This window comes from Frankliniella occidentalis, unplaced genomic scaffold (genome assembly GCF_000697945.3).
Source record: "Frankliniella occidentalis isolate FOCC.00 unplaced genomic scaffold, Focc_3.1 Scaffold206, whole genome shotgun sequence".
NCBI classification, from domain to species: Eukaryota; Metazoa; Arthropoda; class Insecta; order Thysanoptera; family Thripidae; genus Frankliniella; species Frankliniella occidentalis.
In genome coordinates this window covers 249,387-266,115 of record NW_026267332.1, presented here as the reverse complement: position 1 = coordinate 266,115, position 16,729 = coordinate 249,387, and the positions used below count along the sequence as shown (strand labels likewise).

At 45.5% G+C, this 16,729-nt stretch overlaps 2 protein-coding genes across 4 annotated transcripts in view; both read right to left on the bottom strand.

The window, feature by feature from the left end:
* Positions 1–12,332, bottom strand: part of LOC127750534 (uncharacterized) — a 133,502-nt gene extending 121,170 nt beyond the window's left edge. For both annotated transcript variants that reach the window (XM_052272462.1, XM_052272461.1), the window contains exon 1: positions 12,324–12,332. The gene's annotated coding sequence lies outside the window, so the exon portion shown is untranslated. The remainder of the gene's footprint in view (positions 1–12,323) is intronic.
* LOC113214725 (uncharacterized) overlaps positions 1–16,729 on the bottom strand; it is an 83,454-nt gene that overhangs the window by 35,388 nt on the left and 31,337 nt on the right. For both annotated transcript variants that reach the window (XM_052272456.1, XM_052272457.1), the window contains exons 3-11: positions 14,611–14,732; positions 12,768–12,905; positions 12,119–12,275; positions 11,325–11,455; positions 9,637–9,819; positions 4,511–4,657; positions 2,862–3,078; positions 1,515–1,618; positions 172–355 (exon numbers count right to left, since the gene is read on the bottom strand). In XM_052272456.1, coding sequence (XP_052128416.1) covers positions 172–355; positions 1,515–1,618; positions 2,862–3,078; positions 4,511–4,657; positions 9,637–9,819; positions 11,325–11,455; positions 12,119–12,275; positions 12,768–12,905; positions 14,611–14,732 — 1,383 coding nt within the window. The remainder of the gene's footprint in view (positions 1–171; positions 356–1,514; positions 1,619–2,861; positions 3,079–4,510; positions 4,658–9,636; positions 9,820–11,324; positions 11,456–12,118; positions 12,276–12,767; positions 12,906–14,610; positions 14,733–16,729) is intronic.

Sequence of the window (16,729 nt, the reverse complement as noted above, 5' to 3'; positions counted from 1 at the left end):
ACACGAGGTCGTTTGCATAAGCCCGCTGGATAGCTTTTTCAAAGCAGAAGGGCGGGCTAAAAAAGAGACAGACATTGCTTTTACCGTGTAAATCAAAGTGGTGGCCCCTTTGGGCTTGACCAGAGCCACACCCCACAGCAATGTGCACGTGACACCGCCCGCATAGCCTACCAGGTATCCCGCCAGCTCCCAGCAGGTGATCCGGCCGAGCGAACTGCACCATGGTGGACTTGGCCTCGATGACGAGGCTGTGCGTGGCGTGCAGCAGGCCGCGCGGCCACACGCTGCGCTCAACGAAGCGGTGCAGCTCCACCACGCCCGTGTCGGGCTTGTCCAGCAACGCAGAAAAGGCCAACTGGTAAACAGAAGCATCAATCGCTATCAGACACGAATAGAGGAGACACACGCCGAGAAAGAACGCGTAAAAACGGCAAAAACCATACTCAAGTCCGACGGCAGGGTTCGGAACGTTGACAAAAAAAAGTTAAGTCGTTACAGTACGGGCCTCGAAGAATTAACGCACTACGTTCGTGAAAGCGTCGTTAAGGCGACATTGTGGTGAAATTTTGAAGTCTCGGAGCCTACGTTTCTTAACATTTTCCTTTTTAATTTTTCAAACCATTCACAAAATTAGACCTTCCAGCTTTCCCAGAACTTAAGGAGCCACCGAAAGCTCTGAAAATCTTAAAGTATGCTAAAACAGGCCTATCTTTGAAAAATTCCATGGGCAAACTGGTTTGAGTTGTATTGCCAAATCTTACGTTAAAATGTTCAATTATACACTAATATGAAAACCAGCATGAAATCAAACGCAGTCTCCTAAATACGGACAAAAGATTTTCCATGAAAAAGTGACTGCTGTCCGTATTAAGTTAAGGCACTTTAAATGACTATAAAAACGATCTTTAAGCAATTCTGGCGGCTAAACTACACCAGATAAGAAAATTTCACCGGCAGGGTAAGGCCAAATCTTTTCATGAAGTTACTATTTCCCCAACAATTTTTCACTTTTCATTATTTTTAAAGGCTGTCCGTATTTAGGGCACTTAGGCCCCTAAATACGGACACTCTTCTAGCGTGGCTCACTGATACACGTTAGGTGATAAAAAACCGTTCAAGGTGTTGGTAGGTGTGTCTCGGTGAGAAGATTTTATAATCCCCACCGATTTTCAATTCTTTTAAAACTACAGCTTTTACAGGCCATGTTCTCTAAAAATCGCCCTATTTAGGTACAATGATTGTACGTATTCTGAACTCTGATATAATGGATATAATCGAAACGTTGTTCATTTACTTGAAAATTCGCAGCAAGTATAACAAAGCATTGTCACTTTCACCGATGTAGGAAAACAGACCGGTAACAGACGAACGTGCTGACTCAATACCAGCACCACCCCGGATCCTACGACCGAGATAACTTCTGTTCGCTCAGCGATTATACCAAATTAAACCACACAATAGGGCTAAAACATGTCGTAAACGGAGCAGAAATGTTCAGTTTCAGTGTTATTTACCTGTTCAATCCAAGCAGGATCTTCAACTTCTTCGTGTCCACAGCCCTCGCAGATAAATATCTTCTTTACCTCGTTAAAAATAAGGAAGTGCCGGCTGCCCTTAGCTAAAATCCAACATCAAGAAATCAGTTTCCAAGCCAAGATTATTTGAAATAATTTCCTAAATTTGCCTGATTCTTTTTTCCCGCCACTCTAAATTAAGGGGGCAGACCTGTGGAACGCAAGGGTTTGGTAAAATAGGAACTACAAGAAAACGAAGAATCGCGTAGCGCTTTCAACGTCTGCTTGCTTTTCTGGGAACATGCTCTTCTTTGTCTCGAAGTGGAGGGTTACGGGCCTTTACCGTGTGCAGGATTGCGCGACAACGGATGGACCTACAGCAACGACAAAAATGCCCATTTACTCTTAAAAGATGTAGCTTACGTTTGACGAGAGCGATATTGAAATTTTTACTTTTAAGTGTGTGAAAAAAATTAGTAAAGTTTGGGGACGTAAAATTTGGGTCAAAATTGGGTACTTTAACCCCTATTTCGGTACTTTAAGAAATGAGGTATCAAAAATCGCTCTCGTCAAACGAAAGGTATCTAGGCTACAACCAGGCGAAGTGGCCAGGCTGTAGCTCAAAAACTGTGGCCTGGAGGCTGCACACAGTAACGCAAAACAGAAGTGGGAGAAAAACGCGTTTAAAGTTTTCAGTACCGATGTGCAACGACGAACCAAAAGTAGGGGCAACTTTCAGTACTGGTCCTAAAAGATTCCGGGGCTCTAGAAGACTCTTTCCTCGTCGTGTGTCCTGTCCTGAGCGGCTAGGCGAGCCCTAGCGGTCCAGCCACCCGGCCGCGCCCGCAGCACAAAAAAATAATCACAATGGACAAAACACTTTGCAAAACCCCCCCAGGTCAACCACTAGTTACATCTTCTAAGAGTTAGTAGCAATTTTATCGAATTTTATTGACAGTCGCAGACCAATCCGTTGCAGCACAATCGTGCACACCAAACAGACTGCATCGTCTTGTTGGAGGTGAAGATGGGCATGTTCCTGGAGGGTGCGCTCACCGGCGCCAACGGCAATATAAGCGTCCATCTATGCTCTTAATACATGTTTAATCCAAAATTGATGCGGCTTGAAGTTTTTATGTAGTGACTATTTTCCCAAACCCTTCAATTCACAGGTCTGCCCCCTTAAACATCGCCTTGCAATTGCCAAACATCATACTTTGTATAATTGCAAAGTAAATGTTTCGTAGCAACCAAGGATAGAAATACTTCGAAGTTCAGCAAAAGCATTGCTTTGCAGGAATAAAACAGTGTGAAGAGTACTTTAAAATTTAAAGTGGGGTTTCTTACCCGAACACGATGCGCAGCACGCGCTCTCCAGATACAATCCGAACTCAGATGGGTCTGTGCAGCGCTCGCAGTCACACCGGAAGCCCCAGTTTCGCAGACGCTTGCGCCGCACCGACGTGCTGATCAGGGGATCGTCAAGGTAATCGATCGACAAGTGCTCTCCCTTGCGCACCAGCCTGGTAGTCGTCACGAAGTTATCAGCGCGCCCTTTCTGCCCCTTTGGTGCGAAACAGGTTTAAAAAAAGTGCAAATGGCAGTCAGAAGTAACGTACACTGTAAAATGGCCGAGGGGTCCCCCACTTGGCAACTCGTTGTACACGAGGAAAAATACTCGCAAGATACTCGCGACAACTCGCGAAAACTCGCAAAAAAACGACAAATTCCTCGCCTAATACTCGCGGATACTCGCATAAACTGGCGGATACTCGCTAATACTCTCGAATACTCGCGGATACCCACGCAACTCGTTGTACACCCACTTCGAGAGTGGAGGACCCCTCGAGGCGGCAAGTGGCAAGCTGAGGGGCGTGGCACAGGCACCAAACACTTTTAAATCCAAAGACAATACTACAGACAACAGATTACAGAGATGTGTCTGAATACGATGACAGCAAAATTGTCCACATAGGGTAAGGTGCCCAGTGATATACACTGTACCAGTGATGGCCACTTTTCACGATTTGCAGCCAAACTCGTCACTTTACGATCTTGGCACGAAACTTATGTTCTAGTAAGACCCCTACCGGAGTAAAATAAGCCAATACTATACTTCGCTCCATTCTTTACATTCCTAGAAAAAAGTGTGTCCATCCACTGTGAGAAAAATGTTCTTAAATTTACAACGAATTTTATAATTTATGATTACGATATTGATTTGTAAAGTTACGAATTATAAGAAGTAAATTTACAACAAATTTTGTATTTTCTATTTATGATTCTTTGTTGTAAGAATAGACTACAACATTTTTCATAATGCAACGAAAAAATTCATGAGATTACGAATCGCATAGAAACTATTTACGAAATTTGTTAGTAAGTTTTGACATTTTCCAGAAAAGTACTAAATTTATCGTAAAGTTACGACGTTCCCTCCGTAATACGAAAATTCCCGTAAAACTACGAGAAAAGTCGTGAACTTACGGAAAAATCATAGATTTCGAAGAAATATCGTAAATTTACGCGAAATGTCGTAAGTCTTTGAATGGTTTAGGATTGCAAATTTATTACATGCATCTATGACTGAGTATTAGAATCTTACGGCTTTCTCATAATAGACAATTACAACATTTACGTTTTTATTAATTACAAACGTGACCCGTAAAAGTAAAACAACTGTCATGGAAATTATTTCCGTAACCCCCACGACTATAATTCACAGTGATCACTGGGCAGATATATTCCTTAAGGTGTCCATCATTGGGCATCTTACCCTACATGAAAACTGTTCCACAAATTGACACAAAGAACAAGCTGACGAAGGAACAAGTTGTTTTAAGAACTTTTTAAATCCTATCGGGCACTATTCTGGGTCCTAGTTGCTGGGGACAAACGTTCTGTCCCTTTATTAAATAACAATAAAAAAATCCTTTACGTTTAGAGTGTATTTTTAATTCAGAAGAAACGGTTTCAGAATGTATCCCCCTTTTTACCTCAAAAGATTTGATAACGGACTCAGCTGGGTTTGGGAAATCATCAGTGGAAAACGTATCGACAACACCGTTGCTGGAAGCAGAGCATGATGGAGTGCAGTTGTGCTCTAGCAGCGATAGTCCGGCAAAAATAGCGCCTGTGTCGGCCTGTAAATAGAACAAATTACCAAACACTCAAAATTGAATAATGGTGTGTTAAAAGAGGGCTGGGTTATAACCTGTAAAGAATAATCACAGTTTTTGAATGGTATGGCACCTTTCGATAATTATTTGATGGTGTGACACTGCTCACTGTATATGAAAGTAAGTACAAGTGTCGTTCCATCCTTCCTAAACAACGTATTAAAATTTGAAGTCCAAAACTTGATCAGTGTGACACCCAGAAAAAGATTTCTTAGATCAAGTCAAATTGGCTAAGAAAATTTCTACTTCGGCTGAACCAAACCAAAACAAGCAGGCCCGCCCTTTCACCAAACGAAGTTGCCAGCTTCGCTTCGCCGCGCCGGCAACTCCGTTCGGCAGGGGCCGGGCCTGCCTGGCCTGCAGGCGGCGATGGTCGGGCACGTTATTTACTGAAAAACATTATTGAATAATGACGCGAAATAGTCGGTGAAATAGTCGCGAAATACCCCTGAAATGCTCCGAAATACCGCGAAATACTCTGAAATAATCCGAAATATGCGAGAAATAGCCGAAATGACAGGAGAAAAAAGCGAAATGGCAGGAGAAATACCACGAATTAGCCCGTACGCTACGAACCCAAGTGATCTCCCCGAGGGGTGGGCGACTTGAATTTTTCGTGTACACAGGAGTACGGAATACACGGAGTACAGTCAAAGAACACTGAGTATTGCCGGTCGAAGCGCGCAGAGTACACCTGGAGTACACCCGGAGTACAGTCGGAGTACGCGGAGAACTTGCGACAAAAACAGCCGGAGTACACGGAGTACAGTCGGAGTACAAGCGGAGAACACCTGGAGTACATTTTGGTCTGTACACAGGAGCCACCCAGTCGTACACCCCTCGGATCTCCCCCTCGCGGACAACACGCTCCGCAAGCAACTTCGTTCGGTGGGGGCTGCGTCTAGCTCGGCCTGCCGGCGGCGTTTGGTCACTGTAAGTCACTTTGGATATTTGAGAAAACTATGGCTTCCGGCGAAAGGGCCTGCGGCCCTAGGGATTTGCTCCTTGGACATAAGAAAAAAATGTAACGGGGCAACGCCACGACTACACCCGACCCTTCCGCTTTAGTAAAGAACAAAAAAAATAAAAAAATAACCAAGCGCAGTTTTTATGACATTTAACGATTGGACGCCTCCTTGTACGACTGTATGTGCAACGGTCATTTTTACCATGTTTTCGTCGAAAAACCACTCTAGCGCCCGCACGGTGCAAGATAGAGTCAAACGGGCAAGCCTGCCCACACCTGCGTCTTCTCTGAATCACCCGGTACACGGCGGGCTGGAAAATATGGGTTTGGTTTCAACCAAGACTAGCCGATGCTTGCGCTACTTGACTTGACTCACGACAAGGAATCTGTTGGCCCAAGGTTCGTGATCTGACCGGAGCCGTTCATATAGCGAGGCCCTTCCACCAGGGCACGATGCCGACCATACATGATGATCTCGGTTTCAGGTGACAAACCCAGCATCCTCAAAGATGGCAGCTGAGTGGGTTCCTGAACCCTTGGCAGCCCCGAACAATCACGGAGGGTAGACCAATTCCCCAAAACCATGTTTTCGAAAATCGACCGGGCCCGCTTGAGTTTTTGTTGCAAATAATTCAAAGTTTAACGCCCTTAAACCGTTTTGAGGTGGGACAACGCTAACCCATGCCGCAAAGCAGTTCTTTTTCTGTGTTTTCTCAAACAGCTACCGTTTTTTAACCCTTTGGCCGATTTTGACTCCCTTTGCATGGTAATTTCGTTATACACACAATCCCTGCGAATTCCCCGCGCTGTAGCTCCAATAATTTAGGAGATATAGCCATTCAAAGTTCAGGTCAATTTTAGACTTTTCCCACAAATCACTAAATTTGCAGTTGTAGGATTAGGCGACATAAGTCGCCTAGTTCTGCGGGTCAGGCGACTTTGTCGCCTACCTGCTGGGCACCCCGGATTTACAGTGTACACTACTTTCCTCAAAATGTTGCTTGGTTCAAAACTTGTTGTGAGCTACATTTCCTCAACTCAGTTTCGCACCAGGAGGCAATCAGGCAATGTCGAGGCGATTTTAAGCAGACTGAGGCCGAGAAGGGACCTTGTACTGTCCATTGGCCAAGTTTCAAATTAATTATGGGCGACGCATATTCGAGAAATCCCCGTACAAAAATAAAGAGATCTAGGTTGTCTCCACTTGAGATAGCGTGGAGACTTTTTGGAGACGTTGTCAAGACAGCCAATAGCCGAACTTCGACAACACGGAGACGACCTCGAGACGTGGTGTTTTGTCTCAGTCAAGTCTCGTTTACGATCCCGTTTAGAGACGACACAGAGCCATCGTGTGGAGACAATCTGGAGACATCGACATGCGACAGACGAAGAAAGGTGAAAACGAGAATCGTTGCCGGAGCTGACTGGGATCGACCCACCAACCTTCCGTCTGCCGAGCGGAGCCGGTGACCACTGGGCTAGAGTGATCACTGAGGCGGAAGGTTGATGGGTCGATCCCAGCCCGCTCCGACAACGATTCTCGTTTTCGCCTTTCTTCATCTGCCGCATGTCGATGTCTCCAGATTGTCTCCACGCGACGGCTCTGTGTCGTCTCTAAACGGGATCGTAAACGAGACCTGACTGAGACCTCGACTGAGACGCAACTGGAGACAAAACGCCACGTCTCGAGGTCGTCTCCGTGTTGACTAAGTTCGGCTTTTGGCTGTCTTGACAACGTCTCCAAAAAGTCTCCACGCTATCTCCCGTGGAGACAACCTAGATCTCTTTATTTTTGTACGGGTCGTGTGATACATTTCCTCGTGCGTCGCGGGCCGCACGCCCGGGAGAGTGGCCAGCGAGGCCCCTCCTAGCAGGGGACTGGAGCTTCCTCTTCAGATACTGCAGAAGAAACTACGACGTCCCGCATGAACAATTATGCATAATTGTTGCCATGGCATTAGATTTTCATCGGTTTGTCATCTCGCCGATGACAAACGGATGGCAATCTGATGACAGTCTGATTGTAAACCTCATTACATGCTGATGAAAACGGATGACAAAATGCGAATCGGCGTTTGTGATCAGTATGTCATCATTTTGTCATCAGTTTATCGTCAGAATGTCATCCGATGACCAACGGATGACAAACTGGCTGCTTCCGTCGCTCCAGATCGCTGGAGAAATACCCAAGGAGGAGAGCTAAGTCAGCGTGACACCAAAATGACCTTTCAGGTCACTATGAGGGACCATTTTGAGGCCTTCGTGATGTATAAAGGTTCCCCTACATTGACCTGAAAGGTCATTTTTTAGTCATTTTGATGTCATCAGTGCTGCCAGCGGCTCATAGGTTTTTAAAAAGTGAGAAAAGTGAGTTGCAGCTTCAAAAAAGTGAGCAAATAGTGAGCATTTCAGAGCGAAAAGTGAGGAAAGGTAAGCCATAGGTCTGTAAAATAGGCATCAATATCGATAAAATGTGAACTACGCGGTGTACAAATAGATACTTTTAGTTATATGGGACATAATACAAAGTGGGGAAAACAACAACCCAATTGAGTTACTGACATACTCCCGGTCGGGAACGCAAAATAGAAAGTAAATTCGCTAAGAAGGGGTGGGGGGAGGGGGTGGGGGTGACTTTGCCTTCTGGTAGAGACAGTCCTATAGGCAATGTCTAAAATGTACATGTTGCATCCGCGTTGCGGTCACGTAGGCCTAGCCACGACGTGGCATCGACACCATTTTTAAGGACTCGGTTTCGGACAATTGAGTTCAAGCGTTATAAGGATCAGAACTCATGCGTGATTCAAATGAAATTGCAAATAATAATACTAACTGTTGCGGGAGTACAAACATATTAATTTGCGAGCGAAGCGAGCGCGAAAATTGAAAAAAAGGGCGCTACAATGTGCATTAAGGCGTGATTTGCATTGGTTAGCAAACTATATGCGAGCGAGGCGAGCAGAAAATTTTTGGAACCATAGGGCACTAAAATTTTCCGTAAGGATGCTGAAATATGCCTTCACTAACGCCAAAATGCATCAAGGGTACACTTTTATGCTTCATTGGGGCCAGTTTTGACGGAATAGGTGCCCCCGCAGACTAAAATATTGAGAATAGTGAGTTTTTACCAGAAAAGTGAATAAAAGTGAGTTTTTTAAAAAAAGTGAGCAAAAGTGAGAAAAGTGAGTAGCTGGCAGCCCTGTGTCATGCTGACTTAGCCTTCCTCCTTGGCATGTTCTAACCGAACATGCTTCACACCAGATGCCCTAGTCAATACGAGCCTATACGGTAAGTAGAGTAAATGGAGTGACAAGAAGTCGATCGGAGGATGTAGAAGAAGTCTCCCACGTGAACTTTTTAATCTTAACACTATAGTGGTGTTAGAAATTCTCTAGCTCGAGCCGTTTAAAAGATGATATTAGGATTATTTCTTTTTCTCAGAAACAGAGTATGTTATCCTTAAACATCACAGTAAGCCGTTTTGCTCTACGGCGCTCACTTTAGGCAATCAGAGGGAAATGCGGTCTACTAGAGGAACATAAGGCAGGAAACTTACACTCGGTTAAATTGCGTACGGTGAGGCTTGAGCTAGCTCGAGCCGTTCTCTGACCATAGTTTGTCATCGGATGACAATCTGATGACAAACGAGTGATAAGCGGATGACAAAATGATGACATACTGATGACAAACGCCGATTCGCATTTTGTTAATCTGATGCCATAATTTTCCATGCGGGGTATAGGGTGTAGGAACGTTACCGTCAAACAAGAGGGAAATATTTTAAAATTCAGTGTGCACTTGTTACCCGACCTCCTTAATTATCGCAAGATTTTGGTTACAGTGTCGCACAACCAGCCTCCGTGAGACAGACAATTGAACACACAACAGGTCGGGCTAAAACCCATCTCATTTTTGACACAAAAGTGCTCCTCCACATTTGAAGTGTGAGAGAGTGATCGTCGGTGATGAGGCTCACCAGTGCGGCGGGGTCAGTCGGCTGTGTGACGACGCCGTAAACGCCGCCGATGGCGTTGATGTCGTTGCGCGCGGCGGCGCGCACCAGGTCTTCCTCCTCGAGCCACAGCAGCCCCAACGCGCCGCGCAACCAGCGGGCAGCCGTCCTCCAGCCGCTGCGCTTGGCGTCGAGCTCAGCGCCGAGCTGCAAAGTAACAGGCACTGGGTTAGAGAGTGGCTACGCGCGCGTACCGGGTGATTCAGAGCACGCGCCGCCGTGTTGCGGGTCTGCCTATCCTCGACTCGGCGGGCGCACGGGTGAGAGGTGAGGAGGAGAGGGGTCCCCTCCTCACCTCTCATCCGTGCGGGCGCACGGGTGAGAGGTGAGGAGGAGAGGGGTCCCCTCCTCACCTCTCATCCGTGCGCCCGCCGAATCGAGGATAGGCAAACCCGCAACACGGCGGCGCGTGCTCTGAATCACCTGGTACGGTTGGGGTCAAGACCTGTCAATATACGTCATACGCCAAATGTCATCGTCTTTTCTGCATCGTTTTCTGCTTTTGCGATCATTGGAGCCGTTTATAGTAGCTATGCTTTCGAGCGTTGAACGCACTTTAAATGCGGAGGAACAAATTTGTGTCAAAAAACGATTTTACACGCATCTAGCCTCAGATAATTGATAGTAAAAACTTTCACACGTGCACATAAAAGATGCAAATTCCTCACTTGCTAGATTCCAATCAGCATCCAGTTGAGATGTACACAAAAACGCATCTTTATATGGACAGTTTAAGTCCTATCAAATGTAGTTAGAAAGAAACTTCGTTTTGTTTGAATACATTCACTGAGAGAAATGTTTCGTTGCAGCGATCAAAAATTGTACGATCCGTCCGGATACTAAACTTTTGATTACAGCAACCAAAATAACGGTTACAGCGACTAAAATTTTGATGTCTGTGACTAAGCCGGACTGACCGAACAAAATTTGGTCGTGGGTATCAATTGATAGCTGCAACGAATCATTTCTCTCAGTGTGTCTTAAACTTTCATCGAACATATATTTTGTATGAGGCTGGATGCGTGTAAACTCGTACCATTCTTTGAAATTTGTTCCTACACATTGACATTTAGACCGGAACGAGTAATGAGTTATGGTAACGCCGGTACTTCGTTACCGAACGTTTTACAACCATGGAGTGGACCGAGGCCTAAGTCAAAGTGGGCAAAAACGGTGTGAGAGTTAGCAAGTTGATTTTAAGTCAGAAAAGATGAGAATTAATTGATTGCCCAAAAGTGTCCCCCTCCCCTACCTTTAAATTCTCACGTGTGTAGCTGAACTCTTTCTATTTTACAAGTACACAACACACACATGGAGTAAACAGTGGCCCGTCACACTAAGAATCAAAGTTACAGAATAGTTGTATACTTTTCAAAATTCAAAATTTACGTTGAAAATAAATGATAGGCTAAATAGGGTATTTCGGGTAGGTGGAGCGGCGGAAACGGAACTGCCCAGTTGGCTGGAATCGAGAATCCGATTACCACCAAGCAGGAGTTGGTTGTGGGTATCGAATTCTTGGCTTCCAGCTATCAGGTTTAGCCTCTAAAACAGAGTTGATCCCCATCGTTTTACATCAATCTGGAGAATGTTGATGGGGATGGCATAGTACGGGACGAGAAAAAAAAATGAAAACTTAAAGAACGCCTTACTTCCTTATCAGTTGCGTCGTGGACGTAGTCACTCTGAAGATCTCGCAGCCAGCTGTGCTCCAGGGTCCCAAAATAAGTCTTAAGAGCACCCAGGGCCCGCCAAATGAGCTTGTGGTTGCCCTGCAGCTCACCTATATGAAATAAAAGAGCGAGAAATGTACTAAAGGAAAGACACGCCCCTGTGAGAGCTGTAAGAACACTAGCAACAGAGAGGTACTAAGTCGTACCGTTCCAAGGTTGCTAAATAAGAAATTTAAATTTGGCGCCTCTGTAAATATAACAAAGGGCCATTGTAAGGGCACAAAACATTTAGTGCCATTAAAAGAAGGAATGAACTGATCATCTTTTTCCTAGTGCACACTTTAGGTCCATCAAGAGTTTACTCTCGTCCACAGAATGCGACATAAAGACAAGTTTTGGAGCACATCTCAGTCGGAAGTAGATTTGAATCTAGCTATGGGCAGGCGCGTATCAAGGGGGGGTGCGGTGGGGGCGATCGCCCCCCCTGTGGGCCACTAGATAGCCGCCTAAAGGTAGGCAATTTGACCTACAAAACCCCTGTATGTAGGCAACTTTCGATGCACCGCCCCCCCTGTCCGCCCCCCCTTAATACGCCACTGGCTATGGGACAAACTTGCATCGTTTCTGACGGACAAGTTCTCATATGATTAATACTAATTTGTGCTATTTCGTCATTCTCTAAAGTGAGGCAGAGTGCACAAAAATGCATCTTTCTGTGGCTTGACAAAAAAAAGAAATCCTTTCAGATAAAGAGTAAAGCGACTCTACGTTACATTTTGCCAATTTGAAACCGGCGCGCTGGAAAGCTGCACACTCCCGCCGATGGCCCGGTCCCCCGCCGCACGCGTCGCCACACACGGGCCAGCCGCACAGAGAGCACTGAGTGAAGCCGGTGGCGGACAGCACTTTGCAGCAGGCCGCGCAGAGGACCTGTAGACAAAACATTTATTTTTACGTGGACGTATATGCTCTTCACTTCACTCCCCATGTCCTAACGGCTTCCAAAATAAAACTGAGACTGAAACTGAATTTGAAGTGTTGAATAATTGTTAGGTTCAAAATACAAATGGAGCTACATTAGGAAGAAGCTAGGCGCGGATGCGCTCCCTCTCCGGTAACAAGACTATCTTGACCACCGACAGCTGCCTGGAGTGCACACAGTCGTGTCTCAACGGATAGGTCTAGGACAGTAGAAAAACCGCGATTTCGACACGAGATATGCCGCTGGAGGATGACGGTGGAAACACATTTACTAAAAAAAACGCGAAGTTTAAGTCAAACAAAATAGGGTGACCAAGTTTGTTGTTTACTTCCCCTCTGCAAATATAATTTTTCACCTATTTCTAATCAAAAAGTTGTAGTTTATTCTGTAAAACTTTGACAGTTTAAACATGTCACATTAACACATTTTAATGGCATTACCTGGGGCAGGTCTGTGTTGTAGTTGGGAACAGGGAATGCCGTGTCACGAAGTACAACAGTTCCAGCAGGGATATCTTTTGTCGCGATGAGGTACCTCCCAATTCGCGAACTCCTTTCCACTTTTAGCACTCCACAACCCTGTCGACAAAGAAGAAAACGAGCATTTACTGTTAATCCATCGCTTTAGTACTGAAGGGACTATTTTGTCTCTGAAAAGTCGCATTTTTGTGCACATCTTTCGTCGAAGACAAACGGTTGATAAACTGGTGACATACTGATGACATATTGATGACGGAACGCCGATTTGCGTTTGACATCAGTTTGTCATCAGTATGTCATCAAATTGCATCATTGGATTGTCATCAGTTTGTCATCCGTTTGTCATTGGCGAGATGACAAACTACTGACAAACTGATACCATACGTTACCACGCGGGCATCTGACCCCCCCTCGAGGGGTACCTAACTTGGTCCAGTCTTCGTACGCTTGGTAAAATAATCAAATTATAATCATTCACAATCAACTCCAATCTTCCCAGTCTTTTCCAGTCTGTCTACAGTCTCTCCAATCTTTACAATCACCTCCAGTCAGCTCCAGTCAGCTCCAATCACCTCCAGTCACACCCCCAGTCACCTCCAATCACCTCCAGTCACCTCTAGTCACCTCCAATCACCTCCAGTCACCCTGTCAACTCCAGTCAATTCTAGTCAACTGCCAACCTCTGCCTGTTGTATTATAGGTTGCCTACTTAACGCGGCGTTACCGACGTCTACTTTACTCATGTTGCAGCTTCTCCAGTCACCTCCATAGTCTCTTCCAGTCACACCTCCAATCACCTCCAATCATCTCCGGTCACACCTCCAATCACCTCCAATCACCTCCAATCATCTCCGGTCACACCTCCAATCACCTCCAATCACCTCCAGTCACTTTCAGTCACTTCCAGTCACGTCCAGTCACTTCCAATCACTTCCAGTCACTCCAGTCACTTCCAGTCACTTTCCAGTCACTTTCCAGTCACCTCCAGTCCCACCTCCAGTCCCACCTCCAGTCACCTCCAGTCATATGTAATCGCACACAATCATTTCTTTATCTTCAGTCTCTACAGTATTTTACAGTCGTTCCAATATATTACAATCAACTACAGTCATTCCTACTTCCAGTCTTCGTACGCGATTTTGGCGAGTTGGGTACCCCTCGCCCCCCCCCTCCTCCTACTAATAATAATATTTAAAAGGGTGATGGCCCAGTTTTGATGACAATACTGGACCTTGGCCATCGTAAACGCTACCCATATAGCTGTTGAACAAGCAGTGATACTAGAAGTATCATCTGCTAAAAATTCTCAATCAAGAATCGATCTTGAAAGCAGCTGATACAAATTTAATAAAATAAGTATCAGCTGTTATTTGCTCTCATGGCTACGTGTTACTAGCAATCTTGTTTATTCGGCGTAATGCTGGCGTAGAGGATATGGGGGGCGGTCGCAGAGCTGCCGGCGCCGGTGGCCCAGTATTGTTAACCAAAGCCTAAGGCAAGGAGCCTAGCGCGATACATTCGGGCACTCGGACACGATCCCCTTAAGCGCCAAATAATAAGTTTTCTGGTCTCTGCTTGGTTCTCCTGTGGTATCGAGAGTGGAAGCTAGATGGCACCGACACATTAAAGTTACTTATATATTCTTTATGTTTAGTAAGGGGTATATAGGGTATCATCTGCTAGAAACTCAACAGTAGCCGGCGAGGGAAAGCCAAGACGCTGGAAAAACTTGTTTGGACTTGCGACGACAAGAAGGGCCGTCATGTAAGGGGAAGAAAATGCATGTCATAATTATCTTACTCACCAACTTGTGACGAGGCCAATCTCGTTTTTGATGGGCTACGCTGCAGTAGTAGTCCAAGCGACAGGTCGAACAAGGCATGCTGTCAGCCTTATTGCAGACGGAGCATTCGCTTCGAGCAGCATCTGTTCGGCAATTCCAAGAAAAAAATAAATAAAAAGAAATTAGGAACGTGCGACATGGGAGCAAATGCCACCTTTTAATTATCCTTGTAAAACACTTAAAAATACCTTTGAGAATTTTGTAACACATTTAGTAATTTACTTTTTAGAAAATAAGTTATAAATTTAAGGCAGCCCACATAGGCTTGTCACTGATTTACATGTAATGCTAGTAATGTTACTCTTTTGAAATTGTAATTTAACAAGCACACGTCCTGCAGCATTTTCTCATTGCGCTGATACAAGTATTTCCACTGTGAAAATTTATAGATTTGTTCTAATTTGTCCCTGAGAGGTCGGTGGGTAGAGGTCGAAGCAGTCAAGTCTATTATGGGAGCATCAAAAATCTAATCGCTAACGCTCAGGCAGAAATAATATTAAAATTACCATGAGCAAATTGTGGTTTAAGTTTCAATAATATGTGTTGATACGTCTGCTCCGGAGCAAGTACGGCCGTACTCTAGAAATGACGGAACAACCGTTTTCTACGACCGTACAACTTAATTCACGATACGGACACGCCTATGGAAAATAACTACCGCTCTGATCCGTTGATTTCTCACAGTGTATAAACTCTAACTGTTGCCTATTACGACACACACCCTCCTTATGAAAGGCAAATTTGCATCTCAAGTGGTCAAAAATTCTCGTGAATTTCGTCAAATTTCACTCGCGAATTCCGCAAAAATACCTGGATTTTTTTTTTCGATCGGTGTTTGACCGCCTCCTGTTAGGAGATTATAAAAGCCACTCGCTCGGCCATACTCATCATTTATGTCTCTTGAAAATAACTGCTAAACGAACTCATCAATTTATTTTCGATGTCACCATCGGATTCCTCGTAAAATTCTCGATCAACGGAAACTGTGTGAGTAGTGTCCCAATCAACATGTGGGCTCATTTGATCGGAAATCGGAAATTTTACGAGAATCCGATGGTCACATCAAAAACAACATTTAAGAGCCCACTAAGAAATTTTGTTATAATCTTTAAACGTGTGCTCTGGAAATTCAAGCGTTGTTCAGTTCAACAGTCAGAAGTGTAGGACACCATGAATAGGGTGTTTCAAAAAAATTTGATTTTGTCCAGTCGACGATTTTTAGGTGCGTCTAGGTCGTCTGATTCCAACGCCGTCCCCCCCGTTGTCCTACGACATCGTTTACCCACTGCGCAACGCGTTTGTGACTTTTGGTCGCGCCGTCCGTTTGACACCGCGCGCCGCTCGGCTCGCCTGGCGCGGCACTGCACGGACCGGCCAGCCAGTTCCGTTCGCCCGCGCGCGCGATTTGAAGACTTCGCTATGAACCGACATTGTCTTGCGGTGGCGTCGTGGCGTTGGGGGGCGTGGCAGTGGCACCGGCTGGGTGACGAACGGAAGCCGGCAGTCAGTGCGCTAGTGAGAGGCGAGCGAGTGAGCGCCGGAGCCAGGTGGCTGGCTCGACCCGATCGCCGTGTTTACTTAGTGCATTCTGATTGTGATATGGCTACGTTCAAGCGAGTGTTTGAGTTCACAACTCCTGCTCTGCCCTGCCTTGCTCAGCCAACAGGGATTGATGTGATGCGTGTTGTGTTCCACCGCATGCATGACGGCAAACAAAAACAATCGTTTGAAGTTAGTGCTAGACAAGTCGCCCAGGAATTGCGCGCCCATTGGTTGGTCCGCAATAATCATACGATTCTGGAAGGGAATATTCTTAACAGAATTAAAAATGTATACAAGGATTTCGCAAGTCTGCGTAAGGACGAAACCCGTCCGCAGTACGCAGATCGACTGGTGGCTTTCAAAAACAAAATAGACAAGCCCTTTGACATTTCTGCTGCTGGGCCCCACAAGCCCTCACGGGAAGAGAAGCGTGCGGCTGTTCGCAAGATAAAAACAGTGAAGAGACGCCGACGCAATCTGAGGAAGGATTCGTGCGGTAAGTGTAATAAACGGTCCTGTTCGCGTGTAACGGGGGGGG